At 37.7% G+C, this 21,342-nt stretch overlaps 4 protein-coding genes and 2 non-coding genes across 11 annotated transcripts; 3 read left to right on the top strand and 3 right to left on the bottom strand.

Moving 5' to 3' along the window:
• Positions 1 to 124: 124 nt before the first annotated feature.
• On the bottom strand, positions 125 to 3,444 carry LOC110818076 (tubulin beta-1 chain). The gene is made up of 3 exons (XM_022046835.2): positions 2,966 to 3,444; positions 1,064 to 1,333; positions 125 to 974 (listed from the first exon to the last, which is right to left on the bottom strand). The coding sequence occupies exons 1-3, from the start codon at positions 3,363 to 3,365 to the stop codon at positions 304 to 306; spliced, it is 1,341 nt and encodes a 446-aa protein (XP_021902527.2). The 5' UTR covers positions 3,366 to 3,444; the 3' UTR covers positions 125 to 303.
• Positions 3,445 to 3,778: 334 nt separating this feature from the next.
• LOC110817991 (BRCA1-A complex subunit BRE-like protein) lies at positions 3,779 to 8,303 on the bottom strand. Of its 2 annotated transcripts, XM_022046707.2 has the most exons (13): positions 8,023 to 8,301; positions 7,710 to 7,800; positions 7,411 to 7,603; positions 7,237 to 7,327; positions 6,590 to 6,625; positions 6,350 to 6,448; positions 6,133 to 6,263; positions 5,997 to 6,045; positions 5,774 to 5,863; positions 5,633 to 5,686; positions 4,776 to 4,841; positions 4,199 to 4,296; positions 3,779 to 4,113 (listed from the first exon to the last, which is right to left on the bottom strand). In XM_022046707.2, the coding sequence occupies exons 1-13, from the start codon at positions 8,098 to 8,100 to the stop codon at positions 4,050 to 4,052; spliced, it is 1,140 nt and encodes a 379-aa protein (XP_021902399.1). In that variant the 5' UTR covers positions 8,101 to 8,301; the 3' UTR covers positions 3,779 to 4,049. The 2 variants fall into 2 exon arrangements, with proteins under 2 accessions (XP_021902399.1, XP_021902400.1); XM_022046708.2 differs by lacking the exon at positions 5,774 to 5,863 and having other exon boundaries at positions 8,023 to 8,303.
• Positions 8,304 to 8,558: 255 nt separating this feature from the next.
• LOC148270551 (small nucleolar RNA Z161/Z228) lies at positions 8,559 to 8,647 on the top strand. The gene has a single exon (XR_015816023.1). It is a non-coding gene; the product is annotated as a small nucleolar RNA Z161/Z228 (small nucleolar RNA).
• Positions 8,648 to 8,737: 90 nt separating this feature from the next.
• LOC148270550 (small nucleolar RNA Z105) lies at positions 8,738 to 8,814 on the top strand. Its single transcript, XR_015815981.1, has one exon. It is a non-coding gene; the product is annotated as a small nucleolar RNA Z105 (small nucleolar RNA).
• A 316-nt stretch (positions 8,815 to 9,130) lies between these two features.
• Positions 9,131 to 19,580, bottom strand: LOC110818069 (putative E3 ubiquitin-protein ligase LIN-1). 5 transcript variants are annotated; one of them, XM_088210479.1, is made up of 18 exons: positions 19,432 to 19,580; positions 18,800 to 18,925; positions 15,710 to 16,660; positions 15,484 to 15,541; positions 14,960 to 15,349; positions 14,773 to 14,858; positions 13,350 to 14,627; positions 12,663 to 12,807; positions 12,294 to 12,548; positions 11,903 to 12,209; positions 11,687 to 11,811; positions 11,484 to 11,603; positions 11,228 to 11,371; positions 10,738 to 10,860; positions 10,544 to 10,654; positions 10,289 to 10,432; positions 9,891 to 10,142; positions 9,131 to 9,461 (listed from the first exon to the last, which is right to left on the bottom strand). In XM_088210479.1, the coding sequence occupies exons 3-18, from the start codon at positions 16,645 to 16,647 to the stop codon at positions 9,444 to 9,446; spliced, it is 4,494 nt and encodes a 1,497-aa protein (XP_088066605.1). In that variant the 5' UTR covers positions 16,648 to 16,660; positions 18,800 to 18,925; positions 19,432 to 19,580; the 3' UTR covers positions 9,131 to 9,443. The 5 variants fall into 5 exon arrangements, with proteins under 5 accessions (XP_088066605.1, XP_088066606.1, XP_021902519.1 ...); XM_088210480.1 differs by lacking the exon at positions 19,432 to 19,580 and adding an exon at positions 19,087 to 19,242; XM_022046827.2 differs by lacking the exon at positions 19,432 to 19,580 and having other exon boundaries at positions 11,240 to 11,371; positions 18,800 to 19,243.
• Positions 19,581 to 19,588: 8 nt separating this feature from the next.
• Positions 19,589 to 20,334, top strand: LOC110818071 (peptidyl-prolyl cis-trans isomerase 2). The gene has a single exon (XM_022046829.2). It carries the CDS (start codon positions 19,656 to 19,658, stop codon positions 20,172 to 20,174), a length of 519 nt encoding a protein of 172 aa, XP_021902521.1. The 5' UTR covers positions 19,589 to 19,655; the 3' UTR covers positions 20,175 to 20,334.
• The last annotated feature ends 1,008 nt before the right edge of the window (positions 20,335 to 21,342 follow it).

Here is a 21,342-nt window from a genome sequence, read left to right as displayed (position 1 = left end):
GCCCATTTATAAGTCAAAAAGAAACAGGACACTCCTTTAAATGCCCGACGCAGGCACTTTCAACAAGTCAGCATCATTTAAAACACTGAATTAAACCCGACAAGCAATTTAAACAAGAACCCCATTTGTACAGGTCAAAACAAACTAACAAGTTTTTATTCCCCATCATTCAAAAGGAAAACAGAAATATCAATACACGAAACACAAATTGAAAACAATGAAGAAACACCGAAAATCCACATTATAATTCATAAGAGCAGATAAAAGGAATCGTCCACCAAGTTCTTCCAATCACTACATTCCTCAGTTCTCTTCATAGTTCTCCTCCTCATACTCATCCTCATCCTCAGCAGTTGCATCCTGGTACTGCTGGTACTCTGCAACCAAGTCATTCATGTTGCTCTCTGCTTCTGTGAATTCCATCTCATCCATCCCTTCTCCAGTGTACCAATGCAAAAAGGCTTTGCGCCGGAACATAGCTGTGAACTGCTCGCTCACCCTCCTGAACATCTCCTGGATTGATGTGGAGTTGCCCACAAAAGTTGATGACATCTTCAGACCCTTTGGTGGAATATCACATACACTGGATTTAACATTGTTAGGGATCCATTCTACAAAGTAGGAAGAATTTTTGTTCTGGACATTAATGATCTGTTCGTCCACCTCTTTGGTGCTCATCTTTCCCCTAAACATGGCCGAGGCTGTCAGGTAGCGTCCATGACGTGGGTCTGCAGCACACATCATGTTCTTGGCATCCCACATTTGCTGAGTCAGCTCCGGAACAGTAAGGGAAATGTATTGTTGGGACCCACGGGAGGTGAGCGGTGCAAAACCCACCATGAAGAAATGAAGACGAGGGAAAGGGATCAGGTTCACGGCCAGCTTCCGGAGGTCAGAATTTAGCTGGCCAGGAAACCTCAGGGAGCATGTCACACCACTCATGGTTGCGGAGATCAGGTGATTCAGATCTCCAACTGCATATTAGAGGTATAAAAAGACAAACTTAATACCACTCTAGCATTTCATGATTCTACAAGATACTAGAAATAGCTTTGCCACTTACAACTTGGAGTGCTGAGTTTCAGAGTACGGAAGCAGATATCATAAAGTGCTTCGTTATCGAGGACCATACACTCATCAGCATTCTCTACCAGCTGGTGGACAGAGAGGGTAGCATTGTATGGCTCCACAACTGTGTCAGAGACCTTTGGTGAAGGGAAAACAGAGAATGTGAGCATCATTCTGTCTGGATATTCCTCCCTGATCTTTGATATCAAAAGAGTTCCCATGCCAGAACCTGTGCCGCCTCCAAGTGAGTGACATACCTGGAAACCTGGCCCAAAAGCAACAGGGACAAGTTATTCTCATCAATTACCTTTTTTACTGGGTAACCAGCACCAGCCCCAGCACCTAGGATTTCTCAAAAAGATATATGAATAAATAAATTGTTCTCCTGAGCCCCCTTGCTAGTATGAAAAGAAAGTCAAGCTGGTTGTCTGTATGCACTCACCATCTGATACTGCCCCTCATCTACGCACACAAAAAGCAAAAGTTGCTATAAATCGTTAAGCTCAATAGTGAGCCCATGCTTCCTGTAGGATCCTAGTCCTTGAAGGGGCTTGATACAGTCCATAACATGATTCTGAACTCCCTAACACTTTGGGGGTTCTTTGCATGTATTTGGTCTTTCAGTAAATCATTATAAAGAATCCGTTCAATATTTTTATTGATGCAGCTAGATCTAGATAATTACATCGGATCACAAGTGCTAATCAAATCACAAGATGATAATGATTGTTGACCACTAATATATACACAAATTCTTTGCCTTCACGAGGATGAAAGCCTAGCGATGCGGGCTTGATATTGATTTAATAGTTTGACAATGATTCAGTAACAAAACAATCAAAACTAATATTGGAGAAAACAAGGATCTGATCCTCGCTGATGTCTGTTAAAATATCCATTAAAACAAAACTACATGTGACATGGCTATGAAAAAAGCATGTGCTGCTGTTGTTATTATTGGCACTATTGTCTTTATCTAATTTCTTATCCTCATGACAGGTTGATTTCTATTACGACAAAACCCAAATATAAAAAACCCACATACAAAACTTTGCAATACTGGAAAAGGGCAGGTTAAACCCACCAGTTAAAAAAGTTTTTGAAGACGGTAAGATACTAAGATCTACATTTAGTATGAATCTGGTAAGATGAAAAAATTGTCGGTGCTTAAATAAAATCTTATGATGGGCGGTCAAAATCAGGATATGATAAAAAGGTGGTGGCACCGAGTCTTGTTTATATAATTATGTAGAACAAAAGATAAGAGGACTGTGAGTGTCGTCAAGTATCTTCAAAACAGAGAGCGGACATAGACGGGCCTACAAGTTCAAGTGATACCAGCTCATACCTTACAAGCATTCATTATTAAAAAATATTCCAACCAACGAAACAAAGAGAACCCAACCACCAGAGAAATAGGAATCCTGCTGCTGGCTAGTTTTCGTATTTTATATCTCAGATTTACGATTGTATTTCAATAAATCATGCCGGATTCAAGATCTTTTTGTAGTATTTTCATCCATGGAAATCTGCTTTCTTTATCTCCTACTTTTATTCTCTTGAAAGGCTATCACCATAAAATTATAAGTTGAAACAATTACGTAGGAAAAGCCTCCGCATAGACGCACTCTCATTAATCCAGTGCATGATAAGATCGGCAAAAACAGCGTGACACTTGGGGGATAAAGAAACAAGAACTTAGAACAACAGAAAAAAAGAAAATTGAGTAATGCAGGAAACGTGAGGATATGAAAGCAGAAAAAAAAAAAAAAGAAAAACCACTGTGCTTTACAAAACGCACGAACGAGGAAGAGCGTAAGGTTCAAGACTCGTTGAAAGAGAACAATATTAAAATTAGACGCAAGGGAAAATGAGAGGGAAAAACAACGATATATACCTTGGAGGCAATCGCAATTCTCAGCCTCCTTTCGCACAACATCAAGAACGGCATCAATGAGCTCCGCACCCTCAGTGTAATGACCTTTCGCCCAATTGTTTCCGGCACCCGATTGCCCAAAGACGAAGTTGTCGGGGCGGAAGATCTGGCCGTAGGGGCCAGATCTGATGCTGTCCATGGTACCAGGCTCCAGATCCATGAGAACAGCGCGAGGGACATACCTACCACCGGAAGCCTCATTGTAGTAAACATTAATGCGCTCGAGTTGGAGATCGGCGGAGCCGTCTCCCTTGTATCGACCAGTGGGGTCGACACCGTGCTCGTCGCAGATGACCTCCCAAAATTTGGAGCCGATTTGGTTGCCACATTGGCCGCCTTGGACATGGAGGATCTCTCTCATGGTTGGTTAGGAAGTGGAGAATGGTTTAGGGTTTGGTTGGGCGTTCGGGTGGAAAGGAAATGTAATGAATGGTGGCGCTGAAGGCGGTAATATGTAGGGGGAGAGCGGGGGGGAAGGGGAGGGACAAGATGGTAATAACGGAAGTTTTGGATATTTTTGAGGGTCGTGTTGGAGACAGCCAAGGTGGGAGACCGACAGCCAGCAACTAACAGTAAATTTTATGTCACACCCAATTTTTACGCTTGTCTTTTTTTTTTACCTCCCAATGGGTTAACTTAAATTGTCTTCCTATAAAATTTACCGTGTGAAATACGGTGGGGTAAATAAAGAAAGAGTTGGTTTCATCTCTAAGCAAGAACTTTCATAATGAAACTACATTTCTGATTCCAAAAGGAAATATACCCTTTTAATCATTTTAAGAGAAACACAATGATGAATGATTGTATTTGCAGAAATTTGCCTCTCTTTTTCCTTTTATCTTCCTTTCATATACTTCCATCATAATCCATGTACATATTGCATTATACAACAAACCCCTCTTTCATTTGACAAATTTTTTGTACTAATCAACCGTCATAAATTCATCACCACTTGGTCCCTGCCAATCAACTTTACAAATCTTAATTCCTCAAGGCCAAGGCTGGGCTCCAAAAATGCTCACCCACTCCCATCTCATACCCACCACTAGTGTTGGAGAGCTTCATTGCATTGTCTTTTGAAGTTCAAAGACTCGTCCGCAACAAAATCACTGAAAACAACGAATTTTTCCCCATCAGCAATACCATCACCAACACAACTCACTATTATAACACTAGTTGACAGAGACAACTTACAATATCCGCTCCGCCATTTTCGCTGCGTCCCATCTTGGACTCCATGGATAATCTTGCAGAATATTTGACTTGATTGGTGCTCCCGGAGAGTTTAGATGCTACAATATTAAAGATCATCATCAAGTCCCGTGAGTTACATGTCCATTTTAAATTGCTTTATTAACAAAAAATACACATAAGCCTTCATTGCTCTTTTAGACTTTCAAGTGCAACTAGGCAATTGATACTGAATACTAGCAGCAGCCATTCAATACATAAATTCAGTATCAGCATTATAAAATTTGGTTCAATCAACACAAATTTCTTTTTCTTTTTAGGATAACCAACATGAAGATTGACATACATAAACAAATAAAATGATGTCTTCTATCACCATTTTTAGAGTGATACAGAAACAGCAAACTGATCCGCTCCAAGTTTGTGAAATAAATTTGTTCGACCTAATCTCCACCAGGTAAATAACCAGGAGTAGAATTGATGACACAGCATATAACAATTGTTTCATTTACAAGAATATCTAGGTATTTTGTACCCTTTACACCAATGGCTTTGCAGAGCAGGAGGAAGAAATAAATACCTGAGAGCTTTGGAGCACCAAAGCAGGCTGTTGCTTGGGAAACTGAGTTGGGAGTGAAAAGTGCACCTACAGTGAAATTGATCTCACAAATTAGTAAGACCAAAAAAAGAGAAACTAAACTATGCAGAACACGAAGATATTATTTTGGAACAGATTTTAAATTGATAATTTTTGTACAAAATTTATTATTCTTTTGTATTTTTAAGGTATCGCAGGTTATTTGGATTTATTTGAACATTACAATACTTTTGTTTCCTATTTACATAGATATTAAGTATTATACGAATAAGAATATTTTATTATTTATATTTTATAATTTTTCCTTACTATTTGTAATTAATGCGTATGCAAAGGCTAGCAGCCACCAAGAAAGAGAAGAGTAGACAATGATGAATTTAAAATTCTTTTATTACGGTTTATTCCTTACCATATCTCTCTGTTCATTCTTCTAACCAATCATGTTTAATCTATTTCTTCCTATCTTGGTCGTGATCTACATTTTCTCTGCCCTATCTATACTTTCTGTTTCTCGCCTAAATTTTATCATTTTCTAAAATTTACCCACAGCAAGTTACTTAACCACTACTCATCTTGCATCACAAATTAAAACAAAAATTATCATATGAAACAATAAAAGAGTTATTTGTATAACAAACAAAAAAAAAGTTAAGACATCAATGACAAAAAAAGTTCACTGTATTTAACAAGTGCAAATTATCTTAAATAAACCAGTTTGATTCAAGCATACATCCAAGTCCCAGTGAATGCCAACTTTGTTACTCATATTCTTGCAATAAATTACTTTATGAAACAACTTCCTGATTATGAAGAAGAAAAAAGTAAAAAATGTAAAGTACCAGGAATACAAATGTCCCGGAGGATGCAAGGAACGTAGCCTTTCTGCAAAATACCTGCCAAAAGAAGCAAAAAAGGAAAAAATCAATCTTCATGGTTCAAAGTTTGTTTTTTTCTTTTTCCACAAACCATAGAATGCATACTGGATCAGCTTCCAGGGGCATTCCAAACAGAGGAGCTAATGCCTCTATAAAATGCCTCCTAACATCAATTAGTGAGACTGCTTCCAAGACCTGGAAAGTGTGAACATTATATGACATTCATATTAGGTACTCCATACATCAAAATCATATAAATCATCAACATTCAAGATAAAGAAAAGGACAAAGAAAACAAGTTCATGAGATTAAAGGAAATGCAGATTACCTGTCTCTCAAGAGTTTCTTCAAGATGGGGAAGATATTCTGCCATGCACCTGTGGAGAGGATAAAAAGAAAAGAATTAGCGAAGTAAGGGATGTTGTCACTAGATGTACCATGTTATAAGAAGACATATAACTTACATTCCATCCATCCATGGAGGAAGTTTAACATCATCAACAGAAAATAAAGCTTTCAAATCAAAAGTTGACATTAGTTTCAAACGAGGTGCGGAAGGGGCAGACGTGTATTTCCTATTAACAGGATATATAACCTGCAGTGTACAAAAATTATATCATTCATGATAAGATATGAAAGACAGAAGCTGTTGGTGAAAGCTACAAAGAAGGAAAACTCAACCTGCAAGTACATCTTTTGCTGATGCCTCCAGGGGCATCCAAGTACCATTTTATTTATGTTAATCTCCAGTAGAGGTACTGCAAACTTAACTTCTACTGGCTACGCTAAAAAGCAAAGGCATAGGAACCATAAATATAATCAGAAGCAGTACCAAATGGTCCCAATTGCAATTCATAAGTTCACACAATGTTTCTTAATGTTTTAGAAAAAAGAATCAAACAAGTTCCAGTCAAATAATACCTTTTCAGCTCCTGAACTCATATGCATTTCAATTCCCTGTAGCACATAGATGTTGGTTATGAATGTCAACTTAAGGAAAAAATCACTATCATTCATCTACTTTGAACTTCAAAATACAACTTGCGGAGATCCAGGTCTATATACCACCATGAACTCAATTAGTCCAGCAAATCAACAGACTTAGTAGACAGAAAGAAAATTGAAAAATGGTACAATTTGGCAATTCTTCAGAGCTACTGCATGACTTAAGAAGGGGAAGGGACTATGAAATCATTCATTATGCTAGAAGATTTTGGAGTTTCCACCATATTTAGCCCTGTAGAAGCTGCCTTAAATAAGTAGTATCCACAAATAAGTTAACGACTGCTACATGCCCACCCATGCAGTTAGCTTCTCATTCATAACAAGCAGATTGTCTATTCTCCTACATTGTGTTTAATAGTATAAAAGCATCAAGCTTTCTACAAAAATAAAAATAAAATCAAAATTCGATACATATGCCCTTCTTGTCATCCCCCATTTAAAGACTTAAAAAACACAGCAACAACAGAAAAAGCAATGTGATAAGAAGTGATTAGTTCTTCCTTCAGGAAGAACAGAGTAAATTCCTACGTGTACCAAAGACCATTAAAGAAATCAAGTGTTACCTCCCGAGATAAAATAGTGTTAATTTCAAACTTCAACCTATCATCGTCAACCTCACCAACACGCCTCCTCTGGTAAGCCATATACTGATCCCTAAGAAAGTTAACTTAATTTCATTCTCGCTGTGTGAAAAATTTAACATAGAAACAGAAATTGCCAATGATTATAGCCCCAACCTCAGCTCCTGAATAAGACCCAATAGCTTTGTTGGGTCTTTGTTGCTCCAGTCAGACAAAATTTTCTTCACTGACTTTACATCCTGTTCTCGGTCGCTGCCAGCCACTTGCAATGGATGGAAATCTTCATCTTCAGGTCCAAATATGACATCTGGTGGAGTCAATGGGTACTCTGAATTGTATATAACATGCCCTGCATCATATCAAATTATCTAAAATTTTCAGTGATAAACAATTATCAGCGCCAACATCAGAAAGAGAGAGAAAAGACTACTAGCTGAGATGGGAACGTGACCGACATTTAATAGTGTCGAGGCAGTAGGGTATGACCAATGTGAAGCGATCAAGAACCCGAGGATAATACTTGTTACCAGACCAGACCTGCTCGATCTGGAAGGCTAATAAAGTTAGTTTTGAATCAATTTCTTTAATAGCAGTAATAAAACTAACAGCAGAGGGTTACAAATCCAAACCCTAGTTTCTAAAATATCTCGACATGTTCACAGCTGAATCATTAACAACAGGAAAGAAAACGGATATTCTAAACGAGTTCTAGTTGCAATACATAAAATGTAAAAAGGCTAAATAAACGGGAGTCGATGATTGAGTCACCTTGATGATGTGAGGGTAGTGATTTAGGAGATAATGGAGTTGGGCAGAGATCAAGGGAGGAAATCCTTCAAAAGCCATGGTCTTCAGGAAATCCTTCAAGAGCTCGGTTCGCTTCTCGCTCTGATGTTGATCTAGCGAAGTCCGGCGAACAGTCGGATAGGCTGAGAGTGCGGTGGATCCGGGCACTGGGAGTTGGCAGTTGCAAGGGGTTGAAAATCTAATACACGCATCTGTTTTGCTTGATTGAATGAACTAACGGAAACGCTGTCGTTTCAATAGTGACACTCAACGGCCCCGTTTAAAGTTATAAATAATACGAAACAATAGGGACAGAATGGACAATACAAATAAGAATAATGAGGAAAACCCTAATTCATATAAACCTAAGCGCTTCTGCCTATAAATAAACGCTTCCGGGTAGTCACATCTACTTTCGCCACGGTAGCGGGACGCCCGTATCTCTACATCTGTTTTTTTTCCCCATGGATCTGTGTTGTTACTTTTGCGGTCTTGTTATCGAAGAAGGTGATTAGGTGAAATCAGATGATGAGATTGGATTAAAATTTCTCACGACGGTCGTCTGAGTTACATCAAGTGATGCAGTCATCCAAATCTTCTGATGATTTCATCTCATGTTTAACTCTACCTTCCTTTCTTTTCATTTTCATGTTCTTTTGCATTCTTCGATAGACGAAAATTAGAGAAGATGGAAGAAGGGGCATGGTGATGATTCTTTTAAAATCATTCCGATTCGTTTGATGACAGGAATTCAATACCTCCTACTCATTCTGAATGCTCCTTTCTTCCATCTGCACGTCTAAGTATTGTGAAATTGTTTTTGTTTTGGTTTTTTCAGGATTTGATTTAATTGTGTTTCAGATGGCACAATGAGGATAGCTAAATTGAATTGATTGGTATCTAATGATGTTTTTTTTTCTTTAAAGATTTTGTAAAAAGTCCTTTTCATTCTGAGTGCCAACCATGTTTTTAAGTTTTTACTTCTTTTTGGCTGTAAATGCATTTAGGGATTTGGTCGATTTAGTTTTCAATTCTCTTGAAGAAGCTGGTTTCCGATTGAGATCAGCAGTAAATGGGTTAACTTCTCTTGGGAAAAAAAGGTTTGGACGAAACATAAATTAGGTTAAAAAAACGAAAGAAAAGATGTTATAGGAATTTGCATTTATTCATGACATGTAAGTATATAGATTTACGAATATTGAATTAAAAAAATTGTTGCATACTGAATAATTATGTAATAATTGAATAAGAAGTAAAATACACTTGAATCAAAGACAAAGACAGTGTTAGAAATGTGTTTAAACACTCCTATAATCCACACATGTTCAGGAGCTATTGTCTGCTGATTCATTGTCCTTCACATTGAATATACGATATTATCATTATGAAGAAACAACACTTGCTTAGTCGATAGCCCAGGCCTGCAAAAGAATTTGTTTGGAACTGAATAACTTGCATAAAGTAATGCAAATGCTATAAATAAAGGAGTAACCAGATTCATGATATGGAAAAACAAACAATAAAGCTGTCTGAGAATTTGGGGTAAGGTTTCTTTACAAAGGAGAAGTTGCCAGTATTAGCATCCATGGAAAGTGAAACTAGTAGCATCTGTTAATACCTCTCTCTCTACTCCCTTTGCCATAGAAACACAACTGAATAGAAGCTGGTTTATGGACTTCCAAGAGAATTTGATTTGAATTTATAGGTATGCTTGCTGTTTAAGTGGTCAAATGGTTAACCGATTTTAAGTATGGGGTGGCAATCGAGTTATTAATCAAACTACAAGACATATTTTGTCAACTGTCTGGAAAATAAAACTAGGATGAATATAAGTTGTCATGCTGACTTACCTGGATTTTGCCCTCAGAGGAGGCGGCATAAAGCATTCCTCCATCCATATCAGAAATCAGAGATGTAAGTTTTGCATGTCCCCCACTTCGCATTTTGATAGAGGTAACCCTGCTTACTCTTTCTCTTAACCAAACCTCAATTTCTCCACTTTTTGTTGCTGTAAATACCAAGTCATTGTTTATAGCCATCCGTTGGATGTCTAATCCACTTGAAAACGAACCCCGTACTGCCTTGGTGGACAGACAGAACACCTTTCATGTGCAAAGTCATTCCAACTTCAAATATACCCGGATTCAAACATGGGGGAATATAGTACTAGGTTATTATACTTTATATTTTCCATTTATACAACAATCTAACTTTACCAATCGAATAAATCCAAACTTTTCCAACATACCTTTCCTGCTGTCCCATCAACTGCAGAGCCTCCAGCAAAGAGCAGACCATCATGTATGTGTAAGGCATAGATATTTTGTCTTCCCAGCAACTTTTTTGTTCCCGAATAGAATGTGCTTGATGTAAATTTGCACAAGTCCACTTCCTGTCATTTTCCAAGTTTAGAACATGTGAGAATTGCTGTTCTCCTGCTATGGTCTAACTTTTTTTTTTCAAGATAATGCCTAATCTTCTGAATTCAGCTGCAAGAGTTTACCTGGATGTTGTAACCAGAACAACCACAATATAGACTATCCCCCATCATTGCAAGGCATTTGACATATTTATGGAAATTTATATGCTTCGCCACCCCTGACCAGCTGTATACCTGTGAAAATCGACGCTATAAACATTTTCCTCTACACCTGCAAGTTAGTTATATTTTGTCAAGATGGAAAAGGATGAACTTGCCTTAACTCCTGTTCCTTGAGAAACATAGCAGGCCCATTTGGCATTGGCTGTCAAGTCAAGTACTGGCTCCTTCACATCATGAACTTGCACACAGTGAATTCCTTCAGGTTTGAATGCCCACACCTGAAGATGAGACATTTACTTTACTTTATAGGCAGGTATCCAAGTCCAGTTGCTAAGAAACATCAGACAGGAACTAGGGACTAGCTAGACACAGTAATGGAGTAATCAATTATTAGAAAAACTCCTAGTCAAAGTTATGTGGCGATTGTTTGTTTTGCATCTAACTAAATTAGACAGAAAATATCAACAAGAACTTAAACATTATTCTTTTCCATCTAAGCAGGAGAATGACAATAAATGAGAATATAACAGTGTTCAGTCAACATTTAAGAGAAATTAATCTAAAATAATAGAAGACTTTCATCACCAAGAATATCTCTTTTTCTTGAAAAAAAAAAAAGATAAGAAAGAAAACTAAGAAGCTCACCAACTGCCTTACCCTGATCGTTTTGTCCAAGGAACCACTATAGAGCTTGTCACATGATTTTGGAACATAGAGGCAAGTGACAGCTTTCTTGTGTTCACGAACTTCTTGAATCAACCTTAAAACCCTCTTTCCAGCATCCCAAACCTAAAGAAATACAATTGTTCCCTATTTTTGTTTACAAAATAATCAAAATCTAAATGCACCTAAAGTTCCTATTAGGCAAGTATAGGAAAGAGAGTATTTTTTATAGGTGTACCTTTATAGTTCCATCAGAATGACTACTGAAAATATGGCCTTTCAGGTGAAGCAATGATAAAACTTCACCATTTCCGCAAGAATCTAACTCTACAACTTCAGTACAATTCCACAACTCTGTCTACAAGCCAGAATGTAGATTACAGTAAATTATCCATTTGTATTATTTGTAGGAAACATTCAAGAATACAAGTGATCTCTTACTGCATTAACAGAGGACATGTTCGTCAAAGCTTTTATCACATCAGCAACTACAGCTGAATTTCTTTTGAGTTTTCTCAAGGCTTTGTAGATACACTTAGCATATTTTCCCAGTTCTTCAAGTGCAACTAAGATTTAGCAACTTTTGGGTTAGGAATTAATTAGAATGGCATATTTGAACAGATATTTGATGAAAAAGGTTTCCTCGGTTGAATTTACCTGGATCATTAATAAAGGTTTTCAAAGCAAGAGTTGCCAAAAGCTTCTCCTCAAGATTTTTAGATGATTGGAGAACATGTATAAATTCGCCAAGCAAAGATTTACTAGCAGCATCTCTAACACCGGTATCAGGAAGAGTAGACAGCATATGTGTGAGCCACGTGGCAATTATAAGGCATGAGTTTGCCATCTCTAAGGAATTAACCTTGAAACATTCCTCCAAAGCTTTAAAAATAGAACCATTTTCATGATTGCAAAGGACAAAAGCTACTCTTTTCTCCCAAAAGAATGCAGCCTTCTCTTCTTCCTAAACACAAGCGATAAGATCAGACTGCCCCAAATTTATTTGAGTACAAGGTCCATAACAACAGAGAAGACGCATTAGACATACCATTATTTCTGTCAGGTTGTCACTCTTCCCTGGTTGCTCTGCCTTCACTAAAGAATTATATGCTTCATCAAGCCCTGCAATCTTCAGTAACCAAGCTTCAATATAGGACAAACCTGATGAAGTCAGACGACCAGGAAGAGATAACAAAGCCTCTAGAGCTTTCATTTGACAATTAGGGAAGTCCCTTCTGTAAAGTGCTTCAATCAGTGTCTCTATAGCTTCTTCTCTATAAATGCTCATTTTGTGGGGCTCAACCTGGAAAATTAGTGTCAAAATAGTGAATGGCTTCTATATCATACTTCTGCATTAGAAACTTGTATTGACTAAATCGATTTGTTTTGCAGTTGAATTTAAAAAGTGAAAACAAACCAGGAGATCAAGCTGGAGAAGGAGAGAAGCAATGACCGGTTGTTGTTCAATGGAGGCTGTTTGAAGATGCACAAGAAGAGCATGCATGGTGCTAAGTACTCCTCCATCTTTAATTTTCTGCAATATATGATTGCACATCATCCTCCTGAAACATCAGAAGAAGTAATTTTTATGCATTTAAAAAAAAAAACAAAAAGTGCATCAAACAACATTCTGTCATACAAATAGTTCACTTAAGAATGAGTTCAATCAGAAGGCATTTAAATATCACAGGAAAGAAAATCCAACAGAGATATCAATCCAATATTTAAGCCTTAAACCATATACAGTTGCAGTAGTGGTTTAATCAATAAAATTCAACATGTAAGTCAATAGGATCTCATCCTGGAAGCAAATAACAAAAGAAAAATTTGGGACAAGATGATAGCAAGGACAAGAGCTAGTGCTGTTCCAGATATTCCATCTTTTTCTGGAGAAAACAAATCTCGCTCGAGTCTCTGACCCCCCCCCCCTCCAATAGATTGCATATTTTTCATATACACCTTTGGTTTGTCCAAGAAATTCAAATGGATGAAGCCATGAAAATAACAATTCCTTTCCTCTGCACAATCAATTTATGGGAACATAATAGAAATATACAAAAGGAGGAAAAAGGTATTAGGATAGTAAGTAAAGAGTCACAAATACCTGTTCAACTGAACTATCTGCGAGAGAAAGTCTATGCATATTGCTTTCACGCAATCATTTCCACCATGAAACAGTTCTAGGACAGCAGACACCTCCAATCTATTTGCTACAAGGTTCCTGCAACTTTTATCAGCGTGCATGCAACATGAAAGGAGGGAGAGAATAGAGATTTTTCCTCCTACATTATCTAGGCACTTAACTAGAGCAGGAAGCCCATTAGCAGAAATAAGGCTTAAGGCATTAAGGGATCTACTGTTTTCATCGCCTCCCATCACTATCTGCTCAAGCATTGCTAGAGCAGCATCCTTGGGCTCCATCACAAACTGAAGGTCATCCGACAACTCATTTTGTTTCTGGATTAGCTGGACAAGATAAGGTATAAAATCATATGCTGAAAGCAGAGCAGACTCTGGCCTTAACTGGTAAATAAGAACAGCAGCCTCAACTAGTCCTTTCTTTAGCAGAGAAGCCAGACAAACAATATCAAGATCTACAGAGGTTAAAGTCTCCCCAACATTTTCATCTGCAGATATCAGCTCCGATAGAATGTAAACGACTGTTCTGAGAACTTCTCTGCTCAGAGATGCAGATAGTATCTCCACAAACCCTTTTACAATTGTTGGTTTAGATAAATAAGAATGAATAGCAGGATCACCCTTTGAATCCTTCCATAATCTGGCAATAGATAGTACAGCTGCTTCACATTCTTGCAAATTTTCCGAAGTACATACACATGAAACATGAGGTTTTAAACCATTGATTATCGTTTCAATAGTAGCTTGAGATAGCACACTGGTTGGGGATGTCGAGACTGCTGTTTGTGTAAATCGCTTTGTCCTTTGATTAGTGTAATCATCTGTGATCTTATGACTAGGAAAATTGAAGGCTTTTCTTGGAGGGGTAAATAATGGAGTTTCTTTCGTGTGGGGTGAATTAGAAGAGTTCTTTGGCGTTTCAGAATAAGAAAATTCCTGAGCAAGATTAGGATACTGTTCTTTCCAAGAGGTTATAAGTCTTTTAAGGACATAGTTTGTTTTGGGCAGTACACCTGCAGAAAGAGGTTGTCGAGTGATAGGGCATGTTGTATTTCCTCTATCTATCCATTCTTGAATTGCTTTTCTTTCATATGTTTGACCGGTTTCAAGGGTAACAGGATCATAAAAAATCTGGCTTGTGATAGGACAGACAAAATCTTTTGGCGGTCTTGTTCGTGAAGTCTTCTCAGACAAGGGAAGGGAAATGCAGCTTTGATTTCCTTCATCACTTCCAACAAGGGAACTGCAGAATCCAGGAAATTTTGAATTGGATGGGGAAAATTTTAAATAATTTTCGTAGAACTTTATAAGAGCATTCTATCCCCTTACTAAGGGGGATTCCATGAAATTTTCTAAGAGAAATAATTTGCAGAATAAGTCTAGTCGACCTGTGTTCTAATTCTTTGATATTCACATGCTCATAACTTGTACTCCTTGTCCCAACATAGTCTTTCCCGCAAATTGTCTGAAATTCCTGTTTGACAAGAAAAATGTGGCAGTAAAATCCACCATTTCAGTTTTAAATAGCAAATATAAAGAAGATGTATTCAACTAAATTTTAAGCCTTGAACATACAATCATTTCACTCTCTGAGTCTGCTGAGCTAACACTGAAGTCATTACTCAATTGTGGAGATGCAGGTAAGGAGGTTGAAATGTTGGAATCTGCAATAGGGCGTGACAAAAGGCGCAGTACAGTTATTGATCCCTTTTTGCAATGCATGTCTGGTTTTGGGGACGGAATCTTCATAGATGGAGCTTTAGGAAAATCCATGGGAGAGAAAGTCATTGGGGAATGATTTTGATTCTTCAATTTAGTTGTCTGCATGGTTGACCCAGTTTCGTGATCATCAAAAAGTTTCATGCCATTAGGAGATAGTAGCTCTTGATTTCTAATTTCAGAATCCATATTCTCATCATTAGGCTTGAAATCAAATTCATCTTCATTCTCCTCAAGCAAGCTATCCTGGCATCAGGCACAATAGCAACCAAATGTCATGATTTTTCAGAAGTACAGAAGTATAGTAAGCACAACATGATACATGAAAAATCAAGCCTGTCAATAGAAATACAAAGATGGGTTATTCATTCCAGCCTTACTTGTGGATCCCAAATAGAAGACTCGTCTTGATTCTGTCCAGAGACTGATGTGTTCATTCTGTGTAAAGCAAATGTCAATTTTAGTGTACAGTAATAGAAGCCTTAAACTACAACTTTGGATCTTCTTTTTCTTTCCCTTCAAAATGATAATGAAGACAAACAAATATTCTACTAATAGTTGCTCATGTGAAAATAAATACAATCAGATAAGAGCGTGGCAATTAACCTGCTTGCTTCTCTCGCAGCATATTTGGCTTGAATAATTGGAGAAAACCCTGCACTCCTAGGCAAGATGGGACCAAATTTTACAAACTCGGGTATGAATCGACTTACCTCATGCAAAGGGGTTGCCGGTGGTTCTGCAATGGGTAACATTGGAATGACCTTCTTGGCAGAGGTTGGATCAGAATTCATGCAGTCTTTGTAATATTTAGCAAAAAGCCTTGTATTCTCATCCAGGTATTCTCTGTAAAGTTGCTCCAGGTTTTGCAGTTTCTCCACTTGATCCGGCCTCATAGAGAAGATTAAAGAATCATTGAAGCATTGATTTAGATCAGCAGTAAAAGACAAATCAGAAGAATCAGGAATTACTTCCATCATAAGCTTTTGCCTTGCCTCGGCATACCACCCAACAATTGAGCTCATGTGTGGAAGGAAGAGTTGTTTCCAAAGTTCAGGAGCAAAATCAATCCGGGAGAAAAAAGGATCAACAATAAACATGTCAAGAAGATGGACTACTGAATTATGGACATTGCTGCGCAGTGTCCAAAGATATGAAAGGTTTAGATGAGCCCATGCAGAAAGATAGAAATTAGGAACACCAGCAGTTGTATGGTGAGAATTCAACAAGGCACAAACTTGCAGCATCTTCTCTGCATGGTCTAGCCGTGCAAGTTTAGTTTCCATATTGGAGGTGTTGATAGCTTCTTCAAGGGCTTCAATGCCCCAGTCCAAATTGGCCAACACCGCCTGGTCAGAGTACTGGACCTCTCTGTCTTTGTGAGAGCTTCCATCCTCAGCTGCTAATCGCTCTGCACACTGCTCTTTATGTTTGGCTCTCTGTTCTTTGTCAATTAGTCGATCTTGGATGAAACTTCCTACAGTTGTTACCAATAACCTGACAATATCCTTTTGGTCCATTGTGAACCTGTAGTTTGCAGCCATCTTTGGAATTCCCCTGCAGCAAGCACAATTTTCAATTCCACACCATACAATATGCACGAATCACTAATTGCGAACAAATGCATGAAAATGAATAACTAAGCTGAGATGATATTAGCACTTGAGTAATGGTACAGTTAGAACACCATAAAACAAAATAGAGATTCAAGTAAGTAAATTACTACAGATTTGGATGGTTGTAGATGCTAACAAAATAGAGATTTAAGTAAAATTACCCTGTTGTGCAAATTCTTTAGGGCCTGTGAAGAATGAAAAATCAAGTGAGCGTGTGGCTGCTTGTAACATCCACAGCAAAAGAATAAAAATGACCTTTTGCCCTTATTACAACCCGTTAGACTCTTTTAGCTCATAAAAATGAATAAATTTCTCTAGCGGGAAAGGGGATATGTACATTCCAAAAGATATTAATGGGAACCTGTTACTAAATACAACAAAATAAAAACATTTACATCATCTCTTGTCATGCATCATGGGACCTAGCCCATGCTTAATGTCCACAATTGTGATAATCAAAAAACTGGTAATCCCAAAAAGCTACTTAACAATGAAATGATTCTATTTACTATAAATAAATAAGATGAAATAAAAAATTCATTCCAAAATTATCAAAAATCAAATTGAAGCTAGAAAACGGGCATAAAGCAGGAAGGAACAGAGATAAAAACAAGAATGAAACATAACATAGTAAATGACATTTACTAAATAATTAATAATGCAATAAAATAATATTGTGACACCTATAAAGTAACAATGCTGACCAACGATCAAAATAATAATAACTATGAAATGTTTTTGGAGTATTTCAAATTTTAGTGAAATATGAACCTAGAATGTGCAATATGATAATCAAAATATGATACTTTGGAGGGAGAATTACTAAATGGACAACAAGAGTACAAAATGGAGGGGGAAATTCTGTTTGAAATGCAGGGGAACTTGATTTATATGAATTCTTTTAATGAAACTCAAACAAGAGGCTAACTCCATCTCGAATTGGCTCAGTAAACAATTAATGTTGGGCAATTTCTCAAAAGATACAACTAAATCAAAACAGTAGGTAATAAAAAAAGGGTTTTTATGTTGGAAAGCTATCAACCTCAAATCCAAATTTATCAAAAAGGATAAAGGAAAAAGAAACAGTGATATCGGCCAAGAACAACCCAAATCAGATCATGAAATACACAGACCGATCCCCATTAGTTCTAGGTCCATCAAGTAACAACTGATGAGGATATGGGATAAACATGCACAGTATGCAATCAAACAAGAACATGAATCCTATGCCTGAAATCTGTTCATGCCGTCTCTATGAGCATGGCAAGTCGTGTCATGTATGTTTGTATAAATTCTAAAGAAAAAAGTTCATTTCAAAGCAGAATATGAAGACAAAAGAACTCAAAACAGTTAGTAGAACAAGTAGATCGGCCCCAGTGTGCACGAGCTTACACATATTTATATGGGTACACATATATACATACATGTGTTTATGCATCGATATGTAGTAAGTAGATACACAGATATATTTATATTACAGAAAATACATATATGACCATATCTATGTTCGAACAGTATATTAATTAGGTTAATAAGAATAGATATACATACTGATCTATACACATCTGCTTATATAGACATATATATATATATATATATATATGGCCGGATACTTATATGCTTGTACATCTACAAATACTTAGGCAGATTCGTACATGTATATATAATATAAGTAGCGATTTTACCGATATATATGTACTGGTAAGCCTGGAAATGGACCAGGCTACCTTCACAAACACGTATCAGTATGCCTTTCTACACATATTATACATATATCATTATACATATTTCGTATAAATACATTCATATACATGCTTATATGTCTATATATCCTCATGTACCCAAGGCCAACACTAAAATAAGCACTCCCCACTATCCACATTGATTAACCCGAATCCCAAAAGAACATCAATAAAGAGAAGATGGAAAGAATTATCACGTTATTTGATGGTGATGAAATAACAAGGTAAAGATGAACATAGGACAAAGAAAAACGCAAACAGATGGCATCATGACATTTTTGAACCCAAAATACAGAGGCAGAAAAAGGAGGATGAAACCTATGGATTAGGAATATTACCTTCCGCACAATCGGAGAAATGATCAACGCAGAACAAGCAGAGGATCTCTCATTTTGCGTGATTTCCAATAATCCGAAGAGCAGCAAGAAGAGGAGTTCGAGGAGCTTTCGTGAATGCCGTCTGGTCTGTGAAATCGGGGAAGAAGAGGAGATTCTTAGAGAATAATAAGAAAAAGAAAATTGGAGAGAAAACAGGGTCCGGTGTTAACGAGAAACAGTAGAGCGCCAAATCATAAGAAGAATGATGAAAACTGGAATTAGAGATAGTGATAAGTTTCAAATATAACTGAGCTCAGTCTCAGCCTGGTCAGAGGAAATGCCGGCCGACGTCGCCGGCTTTGGCGTTGCTGAGTGATGAGTTAATGACGATTACTCAAAGTTTATAATAAGCAATTACGTTTGAAAAGTTGTTGGCTTTTGGCTTTTGGCTTTTAAGTAGCCAACCAATCTGTTGACCAAAACGCGAATATGCCTCTTGGACATGCTTGCATCTGTTTTTAAAATTTTTGATGTTTTTTATGGCGCGAAAACTGACTGCAGCCCAGTTGTGACTTGTCCGTACAGGCCCAGTTAAGGCCCAACAAAATCAAATAAATAAATAAAATAATCCAAAAATATTAAATATCACATACCCATGACTGCGACTGCGTGAACATTACGCAGAATATAATTATCTCCAGCTGAAAGAAAGTCATTGTCGGGTGATGCTCTTGACACGTGTCATTTTCGACGGTCCCGATTGAACCCCTAAAGATATTACTCCAGCCGAAAAAACCTTATAAAATAAAAGAATGGTGGTGGAGGCGGCATCGCACGCACATTCACCGAGGAGGAAGGAAGCAGCCGATTTGCGAAGATGGGGAACCCAAAAGTGTACTTTGATATGACGATCGGCGGGACACCGGCGGGTCGGATCGTGATGGAGCTATTCGCGGATACGACGCCGCGAACCGCAGAGAACTTCAGGGCTCTGTGCACGGGAGAGAAGGGGATTGGGCGGAGCGGAAAGCCTCTTCACTATAAGGGATCGAAATTTCACAGAGTGATCCCGGGGTTCATGTGCCAGGGGGGCGATTTCACGGCAGGGAATGGGACCGGAGGGGAATCCATATACGGAGCAAAATTTGCGGATGAGAACTTCATAAAAAAGCACACGGGGCCAGGGATCCTGTCGATGGCGAACGCTGGGCCGGGGACGAACGGATCGCAGTTCTTCATCTGCACGGAGAAGACGTCGTGGCTGGACGGGAAGCATGTGGTGTTCGGGAGAGTGGTGGAAGGGATGAATGTGGTGAAGGCGGCTGAGGCCGTCGGATCGTCCTCCGGGCGTACAGCAAAGCCTGTTGTGATTGCTGATTGTGGACAACTCTCTTGAATTCGCGACTTTTAATGGCCTATTACGAGCTCATTAGAGCTCTCGCTGTATTGCCTTGATTTCAAATTTGAACTTTGCATTGTCTTTGCTTTCCTGTGTCCGTGCTCTGCTTCTACAGAGTAACGTGGAATTTGAATACAACTTAGATCTTATTCTATCACTCACCGGATAATTAGACAAGTGGTTGAATTTTGAAATTCATATTCAGACAACCTAAAGATTTGAAGCTTCAAGATTTTTCTTAAAGCTACTAGAATGATGAAATTGTTATAATTAATATCTTGATATCGTTTATCCGAATGTTACTGACTAATTAGTATCTGATTAATCTCCTTGAAAGAAAAAATTCATGGAGAGATAAAAGAATCTATAATCCAAACAAGAAAAAGTTCATATTAACCCTAAACTTTTAAATGATTATCAAAGAAATATCTATTTATTATTATGAAGCCTTAACATTGTTAGTGTTTGTTTAACATGGCGCTAAAGTGGCAAGGCATGTAGATTATTATTTTTTAAATCAGCATAGATGAACGCCATATCAACACCATGTAAGCATCCACCTCATATCCTATAAAAGAGAGAAATGGATGTTAGTGTCTAGTCGGGAAAGAGAGACGGTGTTTGGTCACAAGCAATTCATAGTTACAAGTCGCGTCTGGTTGTGACGAAGGCGACCAAGAGGATTATGTGTAGTCGTGCATGCTTGTGGACAACTACTGGACACCCGACTGGACAAAGAAGAGCGTGGCGGGAGCAATGGCTGCGTCTAAGGTTGATGAATTCAGGCTGGTGGTGGAGGTGACCGATCTTGTGGCGGCCAACAGTCGGAGGTTGTTGTGTAATTTTATCCTTTAATTTGATTTGTTTCGTCTCTAACACCCTAATTGATTCTCTCTGACACTCTGAAGTATTTTTTCTTCTAACACTCTAATTTATTTTCTGATCTATTTTTTATTTCAACACTCTAATTTACTTTTTCTTTAATATCAGGAATATTCTTTATCTTTATCAAAACATAATAATCTAGCCTTAATAGCCTTGATTCTATATTATATAATAGTCCAAAGGCACAGATTATGAAATATCACTAATTCCTTGATATTTTTCTGAAATCTTATATAATTTCCTGTTATGTATATATATATACACACACACACCATATACA

The sequence above is a fragment of the Carica papaya genome, chromosome 1 (assembly GCF_054855325.1).
Source record: "Carica papaya isolate Zhongbai chromosome 1, ASM5485532v1, whole genome shotgun sequence".
Lineage (NCBI taxonomy): Eukaryota > Viridiplantae > Streptophyta > Magnoliopsida > Brassicales > Caricaceae > Carica > Carica papaya.
Note: the sequence above shows the minus strand (reverse complement) of the source record. Positions and strands in the feature narration are given on the sequence as shown.

What these genes read in the sequence shown, in the direction of transcription:
- LOC110818071 (XM_022046829.2), top strand. Translation starts at nt 19,656, where the DNA reads ATGGGGAACCCAAAAGTGTACTTTGATATGACGATCGGCGGGACACCG.
- LOC110818076 (XM_022046835.2), bottom strand. Translation starts at nt 3,365, where the DNA reads ATGAGAGAGATCCTCCATGTCCAAGGCGGCCAATGTGGCAACCAAATC. An exon ending in GAATTGCGATTGCCTCCAAG is followed by an intron (nt 1,334 to 2,965) that starts GTATATATCGTT and finishes CTTTTGGGCCAG; the next exon opens with GTTTCCAGGTATGTCACTCA. An exon ending in GAAACTCAGCACTCCAAGTT is followed by an intron (nt 975 to 1,063) that starts GTAAGTGGCAAA and finishes TCTAATATGCAG; the next exon opens with TTGGAGATCTGAATCACCTG.
- LOC110818069 (XM_088210479.1), bottom strand. Translation starts at nt 16,647, where the DNA reads ATGGCTGCAAACTACAGGTTCACAATGGACCAAAAGGATATTGTCAGG. An exon ending in ATTCTGATGGAACTATAAAG is followed by an intron (nt 11,372 to 11,483) that starts GTACACCTATAA and finishes GTATTTCTTTAG; the next exon opens with GTTTGGGATGCTGGAAAGAG. An exon ending in CTCAAGGAACAGGAGTTAAG is followed by an intron (nt 10,655 to 10,737) that starts GCAAGTTCATCC and finishes CGATTTTCACAG; the next exon opens with GTATACAGCTGGTCAGGGGT.
- LOC110817991 (XM_022046707.2), bottom strand. Translation starts at nt 8,100, where the DNA reads ATGGCTTTTGAAGGATTTCCTCCCTTGATCTCTGCCCAACTCCATTAT. An exon ending in TGAGTTCAGGAGCTGAAAAG is followed by an intron (nt 6,449 to 6,589) that starts GTATTATTTGAC and finishes TTTTTAGCGTAG; the next exon opens with CCAGTAGAAGTTAAGTTTGC. An exon ending in TGGTGCTCCAAAGCTCTCAG is followed by an intron (nt 4,297 to 4,775) that starts GTATTTATTTCT and finishes TTAATATTGTAG; the next exon opens with CATCTAAACTCTCCGGGAGC.